The following is a 27,249-nucleotide window of genomic DNA, read 5'->3' on the forward strand; positions in this document are numbered from 1 at the left end:
TAAATTAGCTGGCCTGTTCAAAGACCATTAAATATCTGATGTGAAAAATCTATAGTCTGCTAAGCCTGCTTGCAATTTGTGAATTGCTATCAAAGACTTCCTCATCCTAGGGCTTCATGACTCTTGTTTTTTAATCAGCCTCCTACACGTGTACTAATCAGGAGCTTTAATCAGAACAAGAGAACCCTACAAATAACCAACTCATCTGCAGCAATTACGGACTTCCCTTTGCATGAGCCACATCTTGAGGTGAATCTTGCTGAGGTGGGATTAGTTTCAATGAAAATGCAGCTTGGTAATGGTACAAAGAAGCAATTTTATTGGAGATATTTGTCTGATCTTCTCATTTGGGATTGTACTATTGGATTTTCTTGTCAAAGTGTAAAGCCTAATGTTCTACTGTCTGTTTACTGAGGACAAACTGGCAGGACAAAAATGGTTGTTCAGTCATCCCTCAGATATAAAATGTTAACAGTATGTTTAAATTAATTTGTTTTTTTCTTCTTCTTGTAGACATCCATGATGAGAATGGGCTGAGACCTGTTATGGTGTACATCCATGGTGGGTCCTACATGGAAGGAACAGGGAATATGATTGACGGCAGCATTCTGGCCAGCTATGGAAATGTCATCGTCGTGACCCTGAATTATAGGCTGGGAGTGCTGGGTAAGTCATTCCTTTTTCATTAAATGGTGGATGGTTTTGATTACAGAATATCTTGCTGACCTCTTGTTTTATATTCAGCCCTCTACATGTGTAATAAAGATATACACATGTATTAAAGAGGCTCATGATCTTGGAATAGCTGAGGGTCATGGGCTTAAAAGTCACAGCATTTAAAATGAATATTTCAAGATCTGGAATGTTGTGGTATAGTTTACTGTTAAATTCAGTTTAAATCAGTCCTTCAGTTACAGTCATAAAATGCTTCATTAAAGTTTCATTTAAATTTTAGTTCAAGTTCTTGTATATTTTATGTGCTTTTAATTATTATTTCTGTTTTGCTTTAATTTATTTTTATTTCAGTTTTAGTTTTAGTAAATTTAATAAAATAAATAAAATTATTATAAAGTTATACATTCAGGCAACATTTCATATTTTCAAATGTCATCTTTATTTTAATAAACAGGAATTTTTTTTTTCTTTTGTTATAACTGACCTCATAAAACATGATTATCTTCCAAAAAGTAGGGAGGACAAATTTAGTACTTACTTAAAGTAAGTGGTGAATATTGCTACAAATCATCAAATTTCAAATTTTAAAAATGTAAAAGTCCACATTTCATACTCCTCTTTCATTGCAGGATATACTGTAAATACCTCAGTAGGATGTAGAATGATACAATTTTTGTTTAAGAATCTCAAGGCTGTGGTGGGTAAATATTAAAAAGAGATCATTCACAGTCTTTCACTTCAGCTGTTCTTACAACTCGTTATCAGCTACAGCTCTCTGAGAGGCTGGTTATATTTAGAAGTGTTGGAGCCAAGGGGAAAAGGTATAGGCCTTCTGTAAAAGTATGCACTGCAGGAAAAAGACAGTAGTTGGGGGAAGCAAGGAAAGTGGCAGAGAGACCGAGGACAGGAGTGAGAGAGTGCAAGCGAGGCCTTTGTTAAACGTGTCTCTGCTTTTCTGCCTGACATCGCTCAGCATGAAGGTGATGGAGATAGTCAAAAGTGTCTGGCTGTCTCCATCTTTACGGAGAGCAGTTTGAAGCATGGTGGCAGTGAAAAGCAGAACCCTAGATGGAGGGCAATGTGAGATTGGAACACGTTCCCAAGCATATAAAATTGCAGGATTGTGTCCATTTTGTGACCCCCTCTTCAGAGAGTGAGAGCTCTTTCTCCATGACAAAAGTAATACTTTAACACCTCTGAGGTATCTTGGTGGCAGCGTTTGTGTGTGTGTATGGCACTGCACAGACTGCTGTCTAGTTGGCCCATGCCCAGTTCGCCACCAGTGAGACACATTTCTTCTCAGCTGTTTTTAGACCTAGTGTTGTAATGGCTTTATCCAGCTTTTAGACACATGCTCACTGATTAGCTATGGGTGAGAGGAGCATTCCGGTGTGAAAATACTATTTGCAGTAAGCCACGCACTCCTCTCTGGAATTAGCTAGTTGGAGAGTAAAAATTGCTGCTGAACATATGTATACATATTTGAGATAGATTCACCGATGATGTGGTATGCATAACAGGGTTGTTAGTGTGATAATCATGTGGTAATTATTACGACTGCATGGGTATTCATTTATAATCATTTTTGTATAGGTTACACGGGTATGCATGTGTACGGATGTGCATTTTTCTGTCGAATTTGCATCTGTAACTGTGTGTGCTTTCATAGTAATTGCACCATCTGCAGTGGGGCACATGTGGCCTGCTGATGATCCAGTGGAGGCTGTTAGAATGAACTGGGATGTGTCACTGGCACATGACTATCTCTCTCTCTCTCTCTCTCTCTCTCTCTCTCTCTCTCTCTCTCTTACATGGCAATGTGAGCAGACTGCTGATGTGTTTCATAATACAGCAGAATGGGTCTGTTTATGCACTTAACACGTCATCACAGTGCACCTTATAGTTCTAATTTGGTAAAATTAGGTATTTATTTATGCAGCACTAAATGTAGAATCACAAAGGCTACGTTCACACAGCAGCATAATACAGGTGTCAGTTGTTTTCAAGTGCTAAATACAGTTATGTCCACAGGTTTGGAAAGACGGGAGGTTGAGAGTAAACTATGACAGAAATGTCTCTTTAAAAATGTTAGGACTCTTGTTCTGGCCATCACTTTAACAATTAGCATTATCGAAGCTGTTAGCTTGGTAATTGAAAAAGTGAAATGTTTATGTTGACATATTTAGCTTGGATATTATAATGTAATAAATCATTTAAAATACATTAACATATTTTCATATTTAGGAATAAATATTCTGTAAATGACTTAGCAACAATAACAACAATACCAACGTATAATTTCTAATCAGACACAGAATAAAGTACCCATAAAAAAGTCCATTGTCAATCCATCAATGAACAACAGTCAGTCCAGTAAATATGCTGTCTTCATTTAGTGGGCTTATTCACACTCTCAGAAAAGAAAGTTACATTAATCATGTTGATTTCCACACATATCTGGCTGACCCACACTGTTCTCACAGGCTCTAGTGTGGTGCCCCTCTCACAGCCATGTGCTCCTCATTACTGTGCGGTCTGCTGTCTGTTGAAATCTGAAAATAAAATGCTACCAAATGGGTCCCTATTTCTGACACTAACAAGCCGTAGCAGTTTTGCTTGGTTCATAAAAAAGTTGATTGCTTAAATTAAAAACAAGATTAAGTGGTTAGTTCACCCAAAAAACAAGATTAAATGGTTAGTTCACCCAAAAATGAAAATTCTGTCATTAATTACTCTCCCTCATGTCGCTCCAAACCCATATGATATTCCTTCATGTTCAGAACACAAATGAATATATTTTTAATGAAATCTGAGTGCTTTTTGTCCCTCCATTGACAGCTACGCAACTACCACTTTGACACTTCATAAAGTTCATAAAGAGATCCTTTTATGAAGTGACATGGTCATTTTATATAATGAACACATTGAATTTAGGCTTTTATTCACATATAAACATTAATCAGCAAACATAAACAGAAGCTCAACCAAACCTGCTTGACGCTCGAGAACAAACCTCTTGCGGAAGCTCAGATGTGCTGTGTAACCCGAGAATGAACCTCATTGGTTCTTGCAGAATGATCCAGAAAATGTGGACTAAACTGCTCAATTCATATGGATTAGTTTTACAATCTCTTTATGAACTTTTTGAAGCATCAAAGTGGTAGTTGCATAGACTATCAATGGAAGGACAGAAATCCCTCAGATTTCATAAAAAATATTTTAATTTGTTTTTCAAAGATGAACAGGTTTGGAACGACATGAGGGTGAGTAAATGATGACAATTTTCATTTTTGGGTGAACTAACCCTTTAAGAACATACAGTGCATCCAGAAAGTATTCACCGCGCTTCTCTTTTTCCACCTTTTGTTGTGTTACAGCCTTTTTCCAAAATGGACTAAAATAATTATTTTCCTAAAAATTCTACAAACAATACCCCATAATGACAATATGAAAGATGTTTGTTTGAAATCTTTGCAATTTTTTAAGTATGAAAAAGTATTCACAGCCTTTGCCATGACACTCAAAATTGAGCTCAGGTGCATCCTGTTTCCAATGAACATCCTTGAGATGTTTCTACAACTTGATTGGAGTCCACCTGTGCTAAATTCAGTTGATTGGACAGGACATGATTTGGCCAGCGCCTGGCTATATAAGGTCCTGCAGTTAACAGTGCATGTCAGAGCACAAATCAAGCCATGAAGTCCGAAGAATTGTCTGTAGACCTCCGAGACAGGATTGTATCGAGGCACATATACATATTTCTGGGGAAATATACAGGAAATATTCTGCAGCATTGAAAGGTCCCAATGAGCATAGTGGCCTCTATCATCCGTAAATGGAAGAAGTGGAATCACCAGAACTCTTCCTAGAGCTGGCCGCCTGGCAAAACTGAGCGAACGGGGAAGAAGGGCCTTGTTCAGGGAGGTGACCAAGAACCCGATCGTGACAGAGCTCCAGCGTTTCTCTCTGGAAGGAGAACCTTTCAGAAGAACAACCATCTCTGCAGCGCTCCACCAATCAGGCCTGTATGGTAGAGTGACCAGATGGAAGCCACTCCTCAATAAAAGGCAGCCTGGAGTTTGCCAAAAGGCACCTGAAGACCATGAGAAACAAAATGTTCTGGTCTGATGAAACAAATATTGAACTCTTTGGCCTGAAAGGCAAGTATCATGTCTGGAGCAAACCAGGCACCACTCATCACCTGGCCAATACCATCCCTACAGTGAAGCATGGTGATGGCAGCATCATGCTGTGGGGATATTTTTCAGTGGCAGGAACTGGGAGACTGGTCAGGATGGAGGGAAAAATGAATGCAGAAATGCACAGAGACATCCTTGATGAAAACCTGCTCCAGAGTGCTCTGGACCTCAGACTGGGGCGAAGGTTCATCTTCCGACTGGACAATGAGCCTAAGCACACAGCCAAGATAACAAAGGAGTGGCTACGGGACAACTCTGTGAATGTCATTGAGTGGCCCAGCCAGAGCCCAGACTTGAACCCGATTGAACATCTCTAGAGAAATCTGAAAATAGCTGTGCACCAACATGCAATGGCTGTGCACCGACGATTCATTCACTTAAGAGGTCCTGCAAAGAAGAGTGGGAGAAAACTGCCCGAAAATAGGTGTGCCAAACTTGTAGCATCATACTCAAAAAGACTTGAGACTGTAATTGGTGCCAAAGGTGCTTCAGCAAAGTATTGAGCAAAGGCTGTGAATACCTATTTACATGTGATTTTTTTTTTTCCCTTTTTTTTCAGTTTTTTATTTTTAATATATTTGCAAAGATTTCAAACAAACTTCTTTCACGTTGTCATAATGGGATAATGTTTGTGTAATTTTCAGGAAAATTATGAATTTAATCCATTTTGGAATAAGGCTGTAACATAACAAAATGTGGAAAAAGTGAAGCGCTGTGAATACTTTCTGGATGCACTGTAAAGCCACTGGACCAAGACATACAGTTATATGTACGGTACCATTCAAAAGTTTGGTGTTGGTAAGATGTTTTTCAAAGTCTCTTATGCTCAAAATGATTAAAAAAAATACAGTAAAACAGCAATATTGTGAAATAGTATGACAATTTGTAATAGTGTATATTTAAAGCTGCAGTCCATAACTTTTTTTTTTTTTTGGTTAAAAATTATCCAAAATCCATTTGAGCAAGTACACTACAAACCAGTTTTTAAAACAATCTCCTTACCATAGCCCCATTCACAACGGTAAGCTTGTAATAATGTGTTATAATTAGAGTGGTATGGTGGATTTCTGCGGGAAATTCAAGCATGTCTTTGTGTCATTATATGTCACATCTGTATACATAAAGAAAGAGTGCGGCTATAGTAACGCAAGTGAGGAGCGGACTGCATGTTCTTCAGCGGATCATTTATAGCCTTTTCTCACAGCAGCTGGAATAATTAAACGTATCGTTTTGATGGCGGATTGAAATCCAGAAAGGCCCAAATAACATCATCAGTGACAACTGAAGATTCACCCGTAGTTTAAAAAAGCAAAAGATTAGACTGTAAAGAAATTTAAATCTACAGGTAATGCTAATAAACACTAAATACACGTAGTCACGCAGTGCTAAGGCTGTTAATTTTAACAATTTGAGAACAAAGTATAACAATAATAATAATTTGCACGGTTTGATGTTAAATGCGCAATCGTTAGATTTAATCACTGTTGGTTGCGCGATTTATTGTAATGTTTTGTTCCCAAAAGTGGCAGACATGTAACTTACTTGTTCAGATGACATTTTCTGGTGCAAATTCTTATTTAGGTTATACTCCAAGACGTAGAATCTGTGACTCTGAAGTACAGTATCCACACCGGTGCAGTGACTGACAGCAAGCCACACATACTCCTCAAAACATTAGATTCACCCGCGCTGAGGAGCCACACCAATACACAATTTGCGTACAGATGATAACTCCACAAATAACTGCAATAGCAGGTTTCAAACAGAGATGGCGACACAGAGGCAAAACGTACAGATAGCAGTTTAATTGTTTTAATCATTTTTTGTATTTTTGTATTTTTTCCCATATTTTATAGCCTATATATTGTAGTACTAGACAAAAGGGTTTCATGTAATTATAACTTCTTGGTGGTTGGAATGGTGTAAAACAGTGGTTCTTATAGTGTGGTATGAGTACTCAGACTGCCTCTAGTGGTACGCAGAGGAATCACTAAATAAATATTGTTTTTTTGCATACAAGTACAGTAGCCTGACGTCGTCATACTCAATTCTTGTCAGAATATGAGTCTGATACTGCTCCGTTGGGCTGTGATTATGGGGCGTGTTTCAACCGAACCAGGAAAGACCTCAATTGGATAGACCTACAACCAAACAGAGCAACGGAGCGACCGAGCGACGCATAACGTTAGTAGTCAAATGTCAACAGAACTCAACTGCACTGTGTTGCCAAGTCCACGGGTTGAAGCGACCCCAATTATGTGATATACAGACCCAGGAATGCGAATTTTAGCAGGCAGTCCTTCCAAAATAACACATATTTTACCCCCAAAATGCCTTTTTCCCCCGGAGAACTCCCCAGGAAAGCTTTTGGGCTTGTTTTTGGCTAGTTTTGAGGAACGTTAGCAATTGGGCGGGTTTTGTTGTAAAACTTGGCAACCCTGTCTGCACGCACGCTGGAATAAGTAGCCTAGCGTTAGAAGAAAAAGATGAGTGTAAACGAACTTTGCCGGTGTTGTAAAAAAAGAATTTAAGGAGACATAGAGTACTTACAAACACGATCATCATTTCTGATAGAAATAGTAAAGGTGAATGCATATATGAACAAGTTCTCCGTTTAGAACAAATTCAACCCAAGCGCTCTTTGATGACGTGGATGATTACGTTACTGTTTATATCTGTCCATCATCGTCTAAAGCCCACCCTGACAATTTCATTGGTCCGAACAGCTTCTGTTCGGGCATAATTACTTCTCTACCGATCAAGTCCAGACCGAACTGCCCGAGTAAAAATTTTATGGGCGGGGCTAAGTTCGGCTGGCATCCAGGCTACAAGTACAGTGCAGTTTCAGCTTAATTTAACTTTACAACACATTTTAATTTAATCATTATTTAATTATTTTATTTACCTGTATGTAAGCACAGTGGAGTGTTAATGTATATTTAATGTGTATGTTAAAGTGGCTGACAACAATAAATATTCTTATTAGGAATAAAATGCTTCGTTTTTGAACTGTGCAGAGCTGTAGCTGAATAGTTAGGCCTACTACGGCTACGCTACTGTATTTTAATGTTGGTCATTATGGTGGTACTTGGTGGTAGCCAAATGTTTTCTGAGGTGGTACTTGGTATAAAAAGTTTGAGAACCACTGGTGTAAAAGATTATCTTTGGGGTTTGTGTCTGTGTGTGTGTGCGCCTGTTTTTAAGATTTATGAGGACACATATTTGTATAATGATGTGGGTATTAAACTGGTATTATAAAGTAAATGTGGTTTAGGAGAATATTTCCTGAGCCCTTGTAATAAAATGGCTTAAAATCATACTAAACAACGTTTTATAAAACATTTAAAAATGCAGAATCTTTTCTGTGATGGGTAGGTTGGCCCCACTTTATATTAGGTGGCCTTAAGTACTATGTACTTACATAAAAAAATAAGTACAATGTACTTACTGTGTTCAAATTGTATTGCAAAACACCTTTGCTGATATTGAAGTGGGATACGGGTAGAGGCTTTGGGTGCTCGAGCACCTGCCCTTTTTCAAAATGAATCAAAAGTGCCCCTCTCAGACAAATATCAATGATAATATAGTGGTCAATAAAACTAAATAAATGTGATTATTGTAACATGACAATGTATACAATAGTAACGAACAGCTCAAAAATCGGACAATTTCTGTTGAGTCGTTGCCATAACGCGTTGCTATGGGTTGCGTGCGTTTTGATTGACAGCTGATTTTCCACTGTTCGGAAACGGCTCTCGAGCCAAATATGGTCCTTTCAGAGAGCGTGTGGCCTTACGGGAAAAAAGTACACCAATATTTTTTTTTTCATCCATAATCAGAGCTAATGTGTTGATTTAATTACAAATCTATATATTTTAAAGTATTACACAATTCACCAATGCCCGTTTGTCATGTATATACACCAACCAATCGTGATCTGGCAAAGCAAGTTCAAATTCCATTGGGCGATGTGAAGTGGAGTGCTAATTTTCTGTTCTTATTCATAAATCGGTTGAAAATGACAGACGAACTAACGTTTGTGGAACGATTTCCTGCGGGTTGTCTCATTTTATAAATTGCATCACAGACAAAATGGATTTTAACTGACAACAAACAAATCTGCACAAAACCTTTTTGGATATTATGCAGCATTATGAAAGAAGTCTCTTATGTTCATCAAACCTGCATTTATTTGATAAAAAACAGCAATATTGTGAAATATTATTAAAATAATGGCTTTCTATTTTAAAATAATTTAAAATATAATTTATTCCTGTGATCACAGCTGGATTTTCAGCATCATTTATCCACACTTCAGTGTCACATGATCATTCAGAAATCATTCTAATATGAGGATTTAATGTCAATGATGGAAACTGTGATACTCTTTTCAAGATTCTCTGATTAATAAAAAGTTAAAAAGAACATAATGTAATATTTCACAATATTAGGCTGCTGTTTTTTTCTGTATTTTTGATTAAATAAATGCAGGCTTGATGAGCATAAGGATAGATATATATATATATTGCCCCTTTTTTACATTTGAGCCCCTGCCCCTGAAGAACTCTCTGCACGGCCCTGACAATGAGAACCTCTAGTAGATAAGAAAATCTGCTTGAGATTTTTTCAGTCTATAACCATAAAATTGAACTGCAGAAAGTCCAGCAGAATTGCACTTTGGCTTTTATCAAACAAGGCATTAAATATCCTTCCCAAATCACCCTCTCAGTCATTTAACAGACGGTAGCTCACACTAATAGACCCCTCTGCAGTGGGTCAATCTCTACGGAGCCTTTATCCTATTCACTTCTGTCTCTGTCAGTCTGTCTCCCACCACAGCCCGAAAGGCTCCTACAGTTTCCCGGAGGCCTGTGAATAGAGTCTCCACAGCAGGGCAAGGACAGGCACAGCCCAGGGGAGGAAGGCCGATTGGACTGAAATGGTTTCATGAGGGAGGAAGTGAAAGATGAAAAGAGAGATTAGGAGCAACAGACATTGAGAAACAGAGGGCTTTTTTGGGTCACATTTTAAGCAATATAATGGCACAGTAATATGAATGCACTTGGGTGTCTGTGGGCATGTCATGCTGTCCTCAACTGCCGGAAGGCAGAGTTGTTTGTTGTTGTCTCGTGGTAGTTCTAATGACTTTGCTTGTTTGTTATTTTTTTACACAAAAACAGAAAGGAGAGGTGATGTAAGGTAACACCAGGATAGGGATGACTGGTCCAAGTAAATGTGTTGAAAGTTGAGAGTGGACAGGAGGTATTCGAGACTATTGAGTAGATTAAAGATGTGTTCACTGTTTATTTAACATTGAAAGGAATGTTATTATAAGTTCAAATATAAAAACATAATAATGACAATTATTACTATCAATAAATAGTTGTAATGTAGACAGATCCATAGCAGCAAGGGCTCTTTGGTTCATGTAGGTTGTCTACTAACCGGAAGGTTAGAGGTTCTATCCCTGGTTCCACCTGGCCAAGTGTCGAGGTGTCCATGAGCAAGACACCTAACCCCAGCTGCTCCCGACGAGCTGGATGGCACCTTGCATGGCTGACACCGCCGTCGGTGTATTAATGAGTGAATGAATGGGTGAATGTGAGGCAATATGTAAAGCGATTTGGTGGCCATCGGTCTGTATAAATGCAGTCCATTTACCATTTACTATAATAATGTCCCTGCAGACCCTCAAGTCAATGTCAAAAATTAAAATTATTTTAAAATGTCAGATAATTAACCTTTTCATGATGAGGCAAGGTTAGTTCAGGCTGTAAAATGTCCTCAACTCATTAAATTGTAATGATATTTATGAATACATTTTTCATGATAATACATATATACATACAGTGGCATGAAAAAGTATGTGAACCACTTGCAGAATCTGTGAAAATGGGAATAATTTTTACTAAATAAGAGGGATCATACAAAATGCATGTTATTTTTTATTTAGTACTGTCCTGAATAAGATATTTTACATAAAAAATGTTTACATATAGTCCACAAGACAAAAAAATTGCTGAATTTATTAAAATAACCCTGATAAAAAGTTTATGAACCATTGATTCTCAGTGCTGTGTGTCGTTCCCTGGATGATCCACAGCTGTTTTGTTTTGTTTTGTGATGGTTGTTCATGAGTCCCTTGTTTGTCCTGAGCAGTTAAACTGCCCAATGTTCTTCAGAAAAATCCTCCAGGTCCTGCACATTCTTCAGTTTTCCAGCCTCTTTTTTATATTTGAACCCTCTCCAGCAATGGCTGTATGATTTTAAGATCCATCTTTTCACACTGAGGACAATTGAGGGACTCAAACACAACTACTAAAAAAAGGTTCAAACATTCACTGATGCTCCAGAAGAAAACACAATGCATTAAGAGCCGGGGGGTGAAAACTTTTGAAAAGGATGAAGATGTCCAAATTGTTCTTATTTTGTTTAAATATAATTTTTTTTTTTAATTTAGTACTGCCCTTCCGAAGCAACAGAAGATACTTGCATGTTTCCCGGAAGACAAATTAATTACAATTTACCTTGATTTTCAAATTCAATAGGTTTTCACCCCCCGGCTCTTAATGCATTGTGTTTCCTTCTGGAGCATCAGTGAATGTTTGAACCTTTTTTAGTAGTTGTGTTTGAGTCCCTCAATTGTTCTCAGTGTGAAAAGATGGATCTTAAAATCATATAGTCATTGCTGGAGAGGGTTAAAATATGAAAAAGAGTCTGGAAAACTGAAGAATGTGCAGGACCTGGAGGATTTTCATGAAGAACATTGGGCAGTTTAACTGCTCAGGACAAACAAGGGACTCATGAACAACCATCACAAAACAAAACAAAAACAGCCATGGATCATCCAGGGAACAACACACAGCACTGAGAATCAATGGTTCATAAACATTTTATCAGGGTTATTTTAATAAATTCAGCAATTTTTTTTGTCTTGTGGACTATGTGTAAACATTTTTTATGTAAAATATCTTATTCAGGACAGTACTAAATAAAAAAATAACATGCATTTTGTATGATCCCTCTTATTTAGTTAAAATTATTCCCATTTTCACAGATTCTGCAAGCGGTTCACATACTTTTCCATGCCACTGTATATATATATATATATATATATATATATATATATATATATATATATATATATATATATATATATATATATATATATATATATATATATATATATATATATATATATATATATAAATATAAAAGCATTCCCCCAAGGAACTTTTTGTTTGTAACATTTACAAGCGCAAAACATTTTCGAGAGAAAACGCAAAAGTATTAACAAATATTTTTTTCTCCTATCTCATTTTTTACCCCCTGTATATTTTTTTATATTCTATTGATCAACATTTAATTTATTTATTTATTTTAACACAAAGGACAGGATGGATGAGGAAGGAGGTTTAAGTTAAGCAATTGAGGTGACTTCCTGAGGGGAGTCTTCAAAGCGTGACACATGAAGCACATACAGTGAGGGTTAACATCTTCCCATTACAGCTCAGCTCAGAACACAAACAATAAGCAAACAAGCTCCCTCGAATGGCACTGATGCCCAAGGCGGGTGAGAGAGCTGATTTGTCTGTACCAAAAGAATAAAAACAAAACCTAATTAAAGACAGATCAAGCCCCTTCTGACGTTTCCCTTTTAACACATACACACCTCTAATGGCTTTTAGAAACACAAACCTCTAGGATTTATATAAATGAACAGAATTCTCTCAGGATGAGGCAAGCCCTCTTGTAGTGATTATTCAGACATTTTGAATCATCGTGGCCCTGTGAGAGGTTCTGGCAGCTCTGATAAGGAAGGCTACCTTGAGAGTCCCTTGTTGAAATTCCTCCATTTTGTAATTTTACCTTGTAGCACATTAATCTTTCCAACATTAAATAAGCTTGCTGTATTTTTTTCTTTTTATAAAATAATTGTTGAAAGAAATGTTGATATGAAATTAAAGTCGTTTTGGCTTTAGTCATTGTTCATAAACATTTTGCTTCTACAATAGCTTTTGTCTTAAAAACCTTTAAAGAATACTGACTGAAATGTTCAGCCCCTATTCTATCTTGATAAAGTTTGGATGGCTTAGCTTCTCTCGTAGAAGGTCACTGTTGTCATATTACTGTGTAAAGCCAATATTATAATGGGCTCTGAAGTATTATTTTAATCACATTCAACAAGATAGTTTTTTTCTATCTTAATATATATTTAAAATGAAATGTATTCCTGTGATGGCAAAGCTGAATTTTTAGTCTTCATGTACTCCAGTCTTCAGTGTCAAATGAACCTTCAGAAATCACTCTAATATGCTGGTTTTATGCTCAAGTGACGGTTCGTATTGTTATTAATTTTGGAAACAGTTGTGTTGCTTAATATTTTTTGTGCAAAAAAAAGATTTATTCATTAATTAATTCATTCATTATATTCCGCTTATCTGGGGCCGGGTCGCGGGGGCAACAGTCTAAGCAGAGATGCCCAGACTTCCCTCTCCCTAGCCACTTCCTCCAGCTCTTCCGGGGGAACCCCGAGGCGTTCCCAGGCCAGCCGGGAGACATAATCCCTCCAGCGTGTCCTTGGTCTTCCCCGGGGCCTCCTCCCAGTGGGACATGCCTGGAACACCTCCCTGGGAAGGTGTCCAGGAGGCATCCGATATAGATGCCCGAGCCACCTCAGCTGGCTCCTCTCGATGTGGAGGAGCAATGGCTCTACTCTGAGCTCCTCCCGAGTGACCGAGCTTCTCACCCTATCTCTAAGGGAGTGCCCAGCCACCCTACGGAGAAAACTCATTTCGGCCGCCTGTATCCGGGATTTTGTCCTTTAGGTCATGACCCACAGCTCATGACCATAGGTGAGAGTAGGAACGTAGATCGACCGGTAAATCGAGAGCTTCGCCTTACAGCTCAGCTCCTTCTTCACCACGACAGACCGGTACATCGACAACATTACTGCAGACGCTGCACCGATCCGTCTGTCAATCTCCCGTTCCATCCTTCTCTCACTCGTGAACAAGACCCCAAGATACCTGAACTCCTCCACCTGAGGCAGAAACTCTCCACCAACCTGAAGTGGGCAATCCACCCTTTTCCGACTGAGAACCATGGCCTCGGACTTGGAAGTGCTGATTCTCATCCCAGCCGCTTCACACTCGGCCGCAAACCGTCCCAGTGCACGCTGAAGGTCCAGCACGACAACATCATCCGCAAAAAGCAGTGACGAAAGCGCATGGTCCCCAAACCAGACGCTCTCCGGCCCTTGGCTGTACCTAGAAATTCTGTCCATAAAAATTATAAACAGAACTGGTGACAAAGGGCAGCCCTGCCGGAGTCCAACATGCACCGGAAACAGGTCTGACTTACTGCCGGCAATGCGAACCAAGCTTCTGCTCCGGTCGTACAGGGACCGAACAGCCCTAAGCAGGGGGCCATACTCCCAGAGCACCCTCCACAGGATGCCACAAGGAACACGGTCAAATGTCTTCTCCAAATACACAAAACACATGTGGACTGGTTGGGCAAACTCCCATGAACCCTCCAGCACCCTGGAGAGGGTATAGAGCTGGTCCAGTGTTCCACGACCGGGACGAAAACCATACTGTTCCTCCTGAATCTGAGGTTCCACTATCGGCCAAATTCTCCTCTCCAGTACCTTGGCATAGACTTTCCCAGGGAGGCTGAGAAGTGTGATCCCCCTGTAGTTGGAACACACTCTCCGGTCTTCCTTCTTGAAAAGAGGGACTACCACCCCGGTCTGCCAGTCCAGAGGCACTGTCCCCGACCGCCACGCGATGTTGCAGAGGCGTGTCAGCCAAGACAGCCCCAGAACATCCAGAGACTTGAGGTACTCAGGGCGGATCTCATCCACCCCCGGTGCCTTGCCAGCGAGGAGCTTTTTAACTACCTCGATGACTTCAGCCCGGGTGATGGACGAGTCCACCTCTGAGCCCTCAGCCCCTGCTTCCTCAATGTAAGACATGTTGGTGGGATTGAGGAGATCCTCAAAGTATTCCTTCCACCGCCCAACGATATCCCCAGTTGAGGTCAACAGCTGCCCATCTCTACTGTAAACATTGTTGGTAGTGCACTGCTTCCCCCTCCTGAGGCGTTGAACGGTTTGCCAGAATCTCTTCAAGGCCAACCGATAGTCTTTCTTCATGGCCTCATCGAACTCCTCCCAGGCCCGATTTTTTGCCTCCACGACTACTCCAGTCCACTTGGCCTACCGGTACCTGCCAGCTGCCTCTGGAGTCCCACAAGCCAGCCAGGCCCGATAGGACTCCTTGTTCAGCTTGACGGTATCCCTTACTTCTGGTGTCCACCACCGGGTTTGGGGATTACCGCCTCGACAGGCACCCAAGACCTTACGGCCACAGCTCCGAACAGCCGCATTGACATTGGAGGTGGAGAACATGGTCCACTCTGACTCAATATCTCCAGACTCCATCATGATCCGGTCGAAGCTCTGCCGGAGGTGGGAGTTGAAGATCTCTCTGACAGGGGGCTCAGCCAAACGTTCCCAACAGACCCTCACAGTACGTTTGGTCTGCTGAGTCTGTCCAGCTTCCTCCCCTGCCATCGGATCCAACTCACCACCAGGTGGTGATCAGTTGACAGCTCCGCCCCTCTCTTCACCCGAGTGTCCAAGACATACGGCCGAAGGTCAGATGAGACGACCACAAAGTCGATCATCGACCTCCGGTCTAGGGTGTCCTGGTGCCACGTGCACTGATGGACACCCTTATGCTTGAACATGGTGTTCGTTATGGACAAGCCGTGGCTAGCACAGAAGTCCAATAACAGAACACCGCTCGGGTTCAGATCAGGGGGGCCGTTCCTCCCAATTACGCCCCTCCAGGTGTCAATGTCACTGCCCACATGAGCGTTGAAGTCCCCCAGTAGAACAATGGAGTCTCCAGTCGGAGCGCTTTCCAGCACCCCTCCCAAAGACTCCAAGAGGGCCGGGTACTCCGCACTGCCGTTCGGCCCATAGGCACAAACGACAGTGAGAGACCCCGACTCGAAGGTGCAGGGATGCGACCCTCTCGTTCACCGGGGTGAACTCCAACACATGGCGGCTGAGCTGGGGGGCTATAAGCAAGCCCACTCCAGCCGTCCGCCTCTCACCATGGGCAACTCCAGAGTGGTAGTGAAAAATATTTATTTTTTTACACAAATCTTTTAAGAATGCAAAGTTCAAAAGAACAGTATTTAGAAAAAATTTTAACAATGTAAAAGTCTTTACTGCCACTTGACTGATACCCACTTTTAATTGTAGTGTAGTAAGACAAACTCTGAATGATGGCTGGCCAAGGCCTTGTTTGAAAGTCTTGAAAGTTTAAAGGTTTCCAGGGCTTCCAAATGGATGATTGAATGAATGAGTGGATGGAGGATTAGATTAATATAATGCCATTTTCTGTGTTGAATTTCTATAAATTGCATAAATTCCAAATCACACTGCAGTTCAAACTTCCTGTAGTGCACCGCTAATTCGATTTAAATTATTCATAGATTGTAACTCATGGATTGTAAGTGAGTCAGTTCTTACATTCTGAGTTTTGTCCAGCCCTGCAATAACTCGAACACAAACTATATCAAACAAATTGTTTTTTACAGACCTGCAGACATCAGTAAACATTCCTCCTCTTGTCCTATGACTCTCAGATAGGTGCAGTCTGGCATCATCATATCTCCATACAGAAACAGGGAGCTCAATTTGACCTCAGAGTGGACCTTCTTCAAGAACCAGATGTACTGGAGAGATCTGGCCTTGTTTTCACCATAACTCCAGATGGCCTGGTCCCTTTGAGAGGAGGAGACCTCACTGCGTTGATTGGTTAATCCTATAAAAACTATCTGAAGTGCTGTGGATGGCAGCTTGTCACTCAGGGATGCAGTGTGCTGGGGCACAAGAGGGCAAAGGGTTAATATGAATCTGGCTGCTGCCTCTCCGACCGGTTCAGGCCTCGTGTTCATTCACACTTATCCTGTTTTGGGCTGCTGTGCCAGGGGAGAATGCAGAACTCTTTGCCCTGCACACGTTTGGATGCTAATGTGTTGTTTGCTTGTTTTTGTTTTGAGCTGTGGCGCAGCAGTGCCACAGGATGGAGGATGTAATTGCAGAGGACATTAAATCTTGAAATTACAATCACATCAATTCGCTAACATTCAAAATGTTGGGGTCAGTAAATTGTGAAATATTACAGGCAGCGATCTTTATTGATTTATTTTTTCTTTTCTTTTCTTTTTTTGAAAGACATTAATGCTTAGGACCCACTTTATATTAGGTGGCCTTAACTACTATGTACTAACATTTTAATTAATCATTTGATACAATGCACTTATTGTGTACATACATGTTTTTACATTGTATTTACATTTAAAAAAAAATACCTGCATGTAATTACGTCTGTAATTAATTTCTGTAGTTACATTTGTAATTACACAGTTGGCACTTCCCTTACACCTAACCCTACCCTTAAACTTACCTATATCACCACACCTGTCCCTAACTCTACCCGTATCCAACCTCAATATCAGCAAAGGTGTTTTGTAATACAATTTGAACACAGTAAGTACATTGTAATTATTTTTTGATGTAAGTACATAGTACTTAAGGCCACCTAATATATAGTGGGGCTGCACAACTGTTTTAACTGTGATACTAATCAGAAAGCACCAAATCAGCAAATCAGAATGATTTCTGATGATTTTTTATGATCATCATTTCATTCTGATGATCATGTGACACCGAAGACTGGAGTAATGGCTGCTGAAAATTCAGCATTTCATCACAGGAATAAATAACATTTTTGAAATATTTTAAAAACAGAAAACAGTTTAAAGGGGTCATATAATGGTACATGCACTTTTACAAGTTGATTATACAGAAATGTGTGTTGGCAGTGCCTGTACACAACCATCCTATAATGATAAAAATACATCCAGTGTTTTTTTTTAATCTCATATGTTTTCCCCTGTCTCAAATCGAGCCGCCTGACCGTGTGACGTTACACGGTTGGACGGCCCTCCCACCATTGTTAATTGACAGCAGCGTTTCAACACAGACCCGCCCTGAGCGAGCTGTCATCAGTCCGCCATTGTTGATACTCTGGAGCAGAATGGCGTCTAAGCGATTGTGGTGTTCTGTTGTTGGGTGCAATAACAAACACAGCAGTCATTTTGATGTTCCTAAATCCGAACCGCTGAAGACGCAGTGGCTGCTGAGTTTTGTTTTCGAAGGGAATATTCCCCCCGATCAACGTCAATGTTTTCGCGAATCATTTCTCAGCAGACTGCTTTATGAACGAGGGTCAGTATAAAGCAGGTTTTTTTAATAAGCTGCTCTTGAAAAAAGGATCGTGTTCCTGCTGCACCTTCAGAAGATGTGAGTGTAACGTTTTATTAACCTTTATATTAATCTTTGCAAATCGCTTGCACGCTTCACGATGAATGAGGCTAAAGTTTACAGGGTAAGTTACTTTATGGCATGCTTTCTGGTTGAACGCGTTATGGTTGTTATTACAAACTGTGCACGCGGGTGATAAAGTTAACGTGGTAGCCTCCACCCTGTCCCGAACGCTCAAGGCTCGATGATTGGTTTTTGGGGGCTCGCGCTGACACCCGTCAGTCCTTGCCCTCAATACCTTTCTTTCCCGAGCTGCATGAGGAACTCACGCGGTCCTGGAAGTCCCCGTTGTCTTCCCGCGACCGTTCACTGACTTCCTCCGCCTTCTCCGTCCTCGATGGGGCGGCAGCTAAAGGGTACACTGGGGTCCCTCCAGTTGAACGTTCTGTTGCGATGCAACTGTGTCCTCAGAGCGCTTCAACCTGGCGTGGTGATCCTAAGCACCCCTCCAAAGCCTGTCGATTCACATCAACCTTGGTGTCGAAATCGCACAGAGCCGCGGGGCAGGCTGCCGCTTCGCTGCATGCCATGGCGATCCTCCAGGTCTACCAGGCCAGGAACCTCAAGGACATGCACGAGGGTGGAGTTGATCCGGGGCTCTTAAATGAGCTGCGTGCCGCCACCGACCTCGCTCTCCGGGCGACGAAGGTGACCGCACGCTCCCTGGGTCAAGTGATGTCCACAAATGTGGTCCAGGAGCGTCACCTGTGGCTGAACCTGGCCGATATGCGGGACACCGAGCGAACCCGGTTCCTCGATGCCCCCATATCCCAGGCCGGCCTCTTCGGCGGGGCGGTTGAGGACTTTGCCCAACAGTTCTCAATCGCCTAGAAGCAGACTGAGGCAATCAAACACGTACTGCCCCGGCGGCCAGCTGCTGCCTCCACCCAGCCGCCGGCACAGTCGCCTCAGTCTGCTCCACGCCGAGGACGCCCTCCTAAGGCTCCCGCCCCTCCCACCCGGTCCAAGCAGCAGCCTTCACCCGGGCCGGGTCGCGGAGGAAGCCGTAGGAAGGCGTCCAAGTCCCCTCAGGCCGCCCCGCGCCCCGCTAAACGCCAGGCCAAGCGGCGCTCCTGAGACGGACGGCTCAGGGATGGGAAATTCTTTCGAGGAGATGGTAGCAGGACCACTCCTTCCCCCGGTGGAGGGCCGGGGGAGAATCCTTTGTTCAGCTGCTGGCCCCCGGGTCAGCAGCACCCTATGTTGGTCAAAGAAAGAATTAACACTCCCATCCCTGAGCCCACAGAGTCCGGTGATGACGGTGCGCGCCACCCACGGGTCCCGCCACTCGCATCCCACTCTGTCGCCAGCCTCCTGGCAGAGCAGACCCCAGTGGAACGCGCGTCCTTCCCTGGTCTCCTCTGTCAGGACGCAGCTGTCAACCGTGCCCCCGCACCGGGACGCCCCACAGCCTCCCATGTCCGGGCCGGTGACGCTGCATCGCTGCAAGCCCACACCGGGTACGTCTGTACACCGTATGACCCCGCTGGTGCAGTTTCTGGATGTCTGGCTTCAGCTTCCAGGGCTGTCCCGCTGGGTCGAGCGGACCGTCAGGCGCGGCTACGCGATTCAGTTCGCGCAGGTTCCTCCCTGCTTCCGGGGAGTCCGTTCCACCATGATCGGGGCCAACGCCCCCGTCATGCGAGCGGAGATTGCCACCCTACTGGCGAAGGGTGCGATCGAACCTGTCCCTCCAGCCGAGATGAATTGCGGGTTTTACAGCCCGTACTTCATTGTACCCAAAAAGACCGGTGGGCTACGGCCAATCCTGGACCTGCGCGTCTTGAACCGTTACCTTCACCGGTTTCCGTTCAAGATGTTGACAGCGAAACGCCTTTTCGAATGCGTTCGTCCACACGATTGGTTTGCAGCGATCGACCTGAAGGACGCCTACTTCCATGTCTCCATTTTGCCTCGACACAGACCGTTCCTACGGTTTGCTTTCGAGGGGCGGGCATATCAGTACGCGGTTCTACCATCCGGGCTATCTCTGTCCCCTCGCGTCTTTACGAAGATTGCCGAGGCAGCCCTTGCGCCCCTTCGGCAGCACGGGGTCCGTATCCTGAACTACCTCGACGACTGGCTCATACTGGGTCCCTCTCGAGAGCAGGTTTGCGGACACAGAGATCTGGTGCTCCATCACCTAGCCCGTCTGGGCCTTCAGGTCAACTGGGAGAAGAGCAAACTTTGCCCCGCGCAGAGGATCTCTTTTCTCGGTATGGATATCGACTCGGTCGCCATGTGCGCGCAGCTTTCGAGCGAGCGCACACAGTCTCTGCTGACTTCCCTTCGACAACTCGAGGGCAAGAGTGCGGTTCCACTGAAACACTTTCAGAGGCTCCTGGGGCATATGGCATCTGCAGCCGCGGTAACGCCGCTCGGATTGCTTCATATGAGACCGCTTCAGCACTGGCTACGCGATCGAGTCCCGAGATGGGCATGGCGGTCTGGCACGCTCCGGGTCCCAGTGACCCGGGCCTGCTTACAGACACTCACCCCGTGGTCGAACCTCAAGTTTCTACGGACCGGAGTGTCCTTAGAACGAGCTTCCCGGCATGTTGTTGTGACAACAGATGCATCATCCACGGGCTGGGGTGCCATGTGCAATGGACAAGCAGCCGCGGGCTCCTGGACAGGACCCCAGCGCCTTCTGCATGTCAATTGCCTCGAGTTACTGGCTGTACGGTTCGCCCTGCACCGCTTCCGAGCGTTGCTGAAGGGTCAACATGTGCTAGTCAGGACAGACAACACGGCCGTAGTAGCGTACATCAACCACCAGGGCGGTCTACGCTCCCACCGTATGTCTCAACTCGCCCGCCATCTCGTTTTGTGGAGTCAGAAGCGCCTGAGGTCCCTTCATGCTGTCCACATCCCTGGAGACCTGAACTGTGCAGCCGACGAGCTCTCACGGTTTCAGCCTCTCCCCGGAGAGTGGAGACTCCACCCCCAGACGATCCAGCTGATATGGGAACGGTTCGGCGACGCACAGGTAGATCTGTTTGCCTCCCAGGACTCTTCCCATTGCTCCCTGTATTATTCCCTGACCGAGGGCACCCTCGGCACGGATGCACTGGCGCACAGCTGGCCGTCAGGGCTACGCAAGTATGCGTTTCCCCCAGTGAGCCTTCTTGCACGGGTACTGTGCAAGATCAGGGAGGACAAGGAGCAGGTCGTCTTGGTCGCCCCGCTTTGGCACGGCCAGACCTGGTTCCCAGAACTCTTACTCCTTGCGACAGCCCCTCCCTGGCCTATTCCTCTGAGACCGGACCTCCTTACTCAGAGACGGGGCACCTTTTGGCACCCGCGTCCAGCGTTCTGGAAGCTCCACGTGTGGCTTCTGGACGGGACACGGTAGGTTTGAGTAGCCTTCCACCTGCGGTGGTCGCTACCATCACTTCCGCTAGAGCTGAGTCTACACGACGTCTCTACGCGTTGAAGTGGAACCTCTTCGTCACATGGTGCTCTTCCCGCCAAGAAGACCCCTGGAAATGCCCGATCGGGTCCGTGCTATCGTTTCTCCAGGAGGGGGTGGAGCGAAGACTGTCTCCCTCCACCCTTAAAGTGTACGTGGCCGCAATATCTGCCTACCACGATCTCCTGGGAGACAAAAAGGTAAGTCAGCACGACCTGATCATCAGGTTCCTGAGGGGGGCGAGGAGACTGAATCCTCCTCGCTCTCCTCTCGTTCCCTCTTGGGACCTCTCAGTAGTCTTAAGTGCTCTGCAGAGGCCTCCCTTTGAGCCTTTGCGGTCGGCCGAGATTAAGTTCTTGTCTATGAAGACGGCTCTGCTGACCGCATTGGCCTCGCTTAAGAGGGTCGGGGACCTGCAAGCATTTTCGGTTGACGAAGCGTGCCTTGAGTTCGGGCCGGCTAACTCTCACGTGATCCTGAGACCCCGGCCCGGATATGTGCCCAAGGTTCCTACCACTCCGTTCCGAGATCAGGTGGTGAACCTGCAAGCGCTGCCTTTGGAGGAGGCAGACCCAGCCTTGGCATTGCTCTGTCCAGTACGCGCTCTCCGCGCCTACGTAGACATGACGCAGTGTTTCAGGACCTCAGACCAGCTCTTTGTCTGTTATGGTGGGGAGCGGAAGGGAAGCGCTCTCTCAAAGCAGAGGTTGTCTCACTGGATAGTGGACACCATTGTTTTGGCATACCAGCAGCAAGGCCGACCATGTCCCCTTGGTGTGAGGGCACACTCCACCCGGAGTGTGGCCTCCTCTTGGGCTCTAGCGCATGGCGCCTCGCTAACAGACATCTGCAGAGCTGCAGGCTGGGCGACACCCAACACATTCGCCAGATTCTACAATCTCCGAGTGGAGCCAGTGTCCGACTATGTACTCGCCCCTACGGGTGGCCGGTAATGGGCCAGGCTCAGGTGTCTTCGCTTGCTCGCCATTCCACTCCAAGGACTGGATACGTGCGATATTTTCCTCAGGTGAGCTCCCCGAGAGCCCTGAGCTCCTCCAGCACTGCTTACGCCGACATCAGTTCAGTCTGCCCTTTCGAGCCCAGACCCTCATGTCCGGCCAGGTGCTCCGTGTGCATGGTTCCCCTCCGGCGACCCCCACACGAGTATTCCCACCGTAAGCCTCCTCAGTGAGCAGGTGTCTTTCCCTTGGCAAGTCCCTGCCACCCCTAGGGTTAAAAATCCACCTTCGGCTGGTACCCTAGAGATCTTCCATATGCAACCCTCAGCGGGTCATATGTGTATTCTCTAAGTCCTCCCTACGGTAGGCATCTTGGCATTCCCTCACTGGGATATGCTTCCCAGTGTACCTTGGTATTCCTGTGATAAGTGGGAGTCCTAGGGCCTTAAGTGGCGGGATCTCACACTTACGCAGGGCACTGGATGACAGCTGAGTGGCGTTGTTGAATAGGATCCCCCATTCGTTAGTCACTAACGTACGTCGTAGTGACTGAACGAAAGGGAACGTCTCGGTTACGTATGTAACCCTCGTTCCCTGAGGAGGGAACGGAGACGTACGTTTCCTTAGCCACGTCAGCTGTGCTGCCTGGAACGCGGAGTTCAGTCTTGGCTCCTGCAGCAGTAACATAATGCGATGTTCGCAGCGTACTTCCTTATATACCCACGAGGTGGGGCGGAGTTACGCATGCAAATTCCGCATGCCCATGGCATTGGCACTGCCATTGGGCGCTGTTGAATACGATGAAGATGATTGGCTTCTAAGCGAAACCCCCATTCGTTAGTCACTAACGTACGTCTCCGTTCCCTCCTCAGGGAACGAGGGTTACATACGTAACCGAGACGTTTTCTTACAATACTAATGAGAATTTTTAATTAAAGTATATTACAAACTTTTCATTTAGACACTAAAGAATCATATTAACTTGTACAAAAATGGCATTCTATGACCCCTTTAAATTGTAATAATTTAAACCTGTGAGCAGAACTGAAGCAACATTAATGATATCTGTAATACATTAATTAGGTGTTTCAATGCCAATGCTTTGTACGCAAACTTCATTTCCAGACTTGAGCTCATGAAGCTCCGCCCTCTTCTTGAAAAGGGTCCAAGAGCACCAGCTCATTTGCATTTAAAGGGACGCAAACAAAAATGGAGCGTTTTTGCTCACCCCCCAAAAGTGGCAATTTTAACATGCTATAAAAACTATCTGTGGGGTAGTTTGGACGAAAACCTCAGATACACACTCATAGACTTATTTTACATTTTACTTTGGTCTCCTTAAATAATGGTTTATATGTAGTTTCCATGACAGTTCAAGAATACTCTTTTCATTACTACTGGAGCTGCCAGTTTGTTACATTTCAAATGAATATTAAGGCTACGTCTACATTAAACAGGATACATTTTAAAACGCTCTCCATCCACAGTAGCGTTATCAAGCGTTTTCCAAAAGTTTCTTGTCCACACTGAAACGTCAGAAAACGCTAAATTCACCTCACTGTGCATGCGTTAAACAAAAAAAAATAAAAGCTCACCAAGATGACAGACAGATCAAGATGGATAAAAGCGTCTGCCAAATGCATAAATGTAAATGTAAATGTTATCAACTTATCATAGCACATAACAATGATGCGTCACATGACTAAACATGCGTCAAATACCTTCGTTTTCACAGTCCACACTACAACGCGAAGATGGCGTTTTCAACTGTATCCGCTTTGGAGAGCGTTTTCAAAAAGCTACGTTTTCTTAAAACGCCATCTCAGTGTGGACAGAAGGCCAAAACGCAGAGAAAAATATATGTTTTCTAACTAAAACGTATTAGTGTGGGTAAGGCTTAAATCAAGCACAAACTATTCAAACGAAGCATCCATTCCGGCACAATCAGTGTCTGTATTCACTCACTTCTTTTCATTCACTCCTTCAAGTAAACTATATTAGTGGACTAATGTAGGGAATAGTGAATGAGGGTATAGGGGGCAATTTCTGATACAGCCAATGACTTCACTGCACTCACATAATATAGGATAACCTTTTTTTTTATTCCGTCTCCAACAATAACCATGAGCTTCCCACATGCAGTAACATCATATGTGGAAGTCAGTAGTGTGACAGCGACTTAACAGCAAAGATTCTCGAATGGAGCTCCGAAATAAAGTATTTGCTTTGCATCACATGATAGCAGCTGACTTGTGAATCATTACATGCATGCCACCCCAATCCCCCTGGGGGAATCTATGTCATCTATGCAGTGCACTCAAATATACTCATCATTACTACACTAACCTCTTGCAGTAGAGGTAAGTTAGCAGATTCAGTGAAAGCACCAAATTTATATTTATGCTATGCATACTTTGTGAACCCTACACTGTAAAAAATTGCTGGTAAAAATGGCCAAATTCTGACAGTAACATACTGTTTTCCATTAAAACAGTAAGGTATTGTAGAAAACAATGCATTCTGTGCAATATTTTAAAAGTGAATTAGTACAGCATTGATTCAGATGAACAGAACATGAAAGAGACTGCGGGAATGTCAGCTTACTGAGAAAGGACCAGCAACAGGAAATCCAAATGCAACACGTCACATTTCTTGTCACATTTGTATTACGCATGATACTGTCATCACCCACAACCCCAATATCAAAACATACTGTGTTTGATGGCTTGAACTCATCCAAACATCTGCATCTGTATGCAGAAAATGTGTAGAAAAGCAACAGCAGATGGGTATAGAAACAATCTGACTGAAGGAAAAGCCTTTGTGTCATGGAGATGATGAAAATGTAACTGCCTTGACAATGCTGTTGCTTTGCAATGCTGTTGCTCAGCAATACTTAAACTTTTCTAACTTTGCTTTAGCTGAAGGAAGCCCTGAGAGTTTTGAGTTGACAGTATTAATGTTAGGGTTAATAACATGCACTACACTACTTTTTGTCCTATCTATTAATTATGCAGTTCATTCATACAATGATTTGAATAAATATTGTCTATGATGAACATGTTTTTAATTAAAACTAGGTGCACATTGTATGATTTATAATGGTCCTTTACGATTGTTGCTTCCCAGACATGATCTCCGCTGTAAGCCATGTCACAGTATGGGATCTCAGTTCTCTTCAATGTCAGACTGTACAACAGTAAAGATTCAATAAAACGGATGCACGCAAGAAGACTCGTCCTGAGTTTTACATCATCAGTCCGTGACACATTCTGTGATGGTGAGCCTCATTTACATGCGGGATTGAAATGGTGACTAGCAAACAAAAACAGTGTAGGGTTACTTTTGATCATGGTTTGCCCTGAAAAAAAATAAAAATAAAACGAAGATTATATACAGTATGCGGAACAAGTGGTGATTTGTTGTTGTCACACTATGTGTCATCAGTTTCTGTGCTCCTATTGTTTTTTGATTTGACAGTTGTCGTAGGAGGTCACACTGCAGGACTTAAAACTGCATTTAAACTTTTGACGCTGCCAGAATTTCAATCCAATCGCATTAATCAGCTGTTGGCGAACTTGACAAACTTGTAAGTAAAAACTACAGATTTTGTCCTAAAATCAGAATAATCTTTTGGAATTTACTAAATTTGTCTCATAAATGTCCATAAATGCGATATAACTGTCCTGCTTTCATAATGAAGAAAAAGAAAACTTAATACGTTTGGTGTGATATTTTTTTTTAAGAAAAAATATTATATTAAAAATTACTTTAATATTTGAAAATATTTTGTATACAAAAATCTAAGCCATGTATATATGACCAACATAATTGTGTGATGCAACCAAAAATATAAAACAGGAAATGACACCATAGTGAGGACCTCCGCAGACTTGAATGGGTGGTTCATGGTCAAAAAGATGCTTGAATTATCAAGTTTATTTTAGGATGTAAATATATCTTTTTGAAAATAAAGACTAAGATATACACTCACATATTCAATGTGTAAAGAAAATATGTTATTATTTATTACTTGATGGTTAACTGATGGTTACACCACTTGACACTGGTCACTTCTCATTGTCAGAATAAGTTATTCCCATTTTCTTTTGAAAATACCTGCATCAATGTTAATTTTGCAAGCACACAGCTTGCCAAACAAGCAGTCCTAATAGCTGTTATAGTGTGCCAAGTGTTAAATTAGTGCCAAGTGTTAAATAAACTGCATTTGGCTAGTTCTGTGAAAAAAGATCCTCTTTGTTTTCCCAGAGAAGGAGGGACAATAGCAACACAGTGATGTAGTGCCAAATGTACTGTTGCACAATATTGCACATTTTATCTTTCCATGAAAGCAAAAGCTTGGTTTTGATAACAATGGTATTCAAAATGCAACACATTTTTCCTTCTCCTTTCTTCCAATTCTGAACTTCTCACTTAATTTACTTTTGAATGAGGACCAGGCTGTGTTAAGAGCCTTTTCCTCTGATATAATGTGTAGCTTCAGATGCCTACCACTTTTACATCAACGGTTATTCTCTTTATCCAGTACTGACACATAAGCCTCTGTCAGAGGACATTACTTAAAAGATCTTGTCA

At 43.2% G+C, this 27,249-nt stretch overlaps 1 protein-coding gene across 2 annotated transcripts in view; it reads left to right on the forward strand.

Annotated features, from left to right (window-relative positions):
* nlgn4xa (neuroligin 4 X-linked a) overlaps positions 1-27,249 on the forward strand; it is a 187,993-nt gene that overhangs the window by 65,982 nt on the left and 94,762 nt on the right. For both annotated transcript variants that reach the window (XM_079813426.1, XM_079813425.1), the window contains one exon: positions 514-666. In XM_079813426.1, coding sequence (XP_079669552.1) covers positions 514-666 — 153 coding nt within the window. The remainder of the gene's footprint in view (positions 1-513; positions 667-27,249) is intronic.

Source organism: Gobio gobio (genome assembly GCF_949357685.1).
Source record: "Gobio gobio genome assembly, chromosome: 3".
NCBI lineage: Eukaryota > Metazoa > Chordata > Actinopteri > Cypriniformes > Gobionidae > Gobio > Gobio gobio.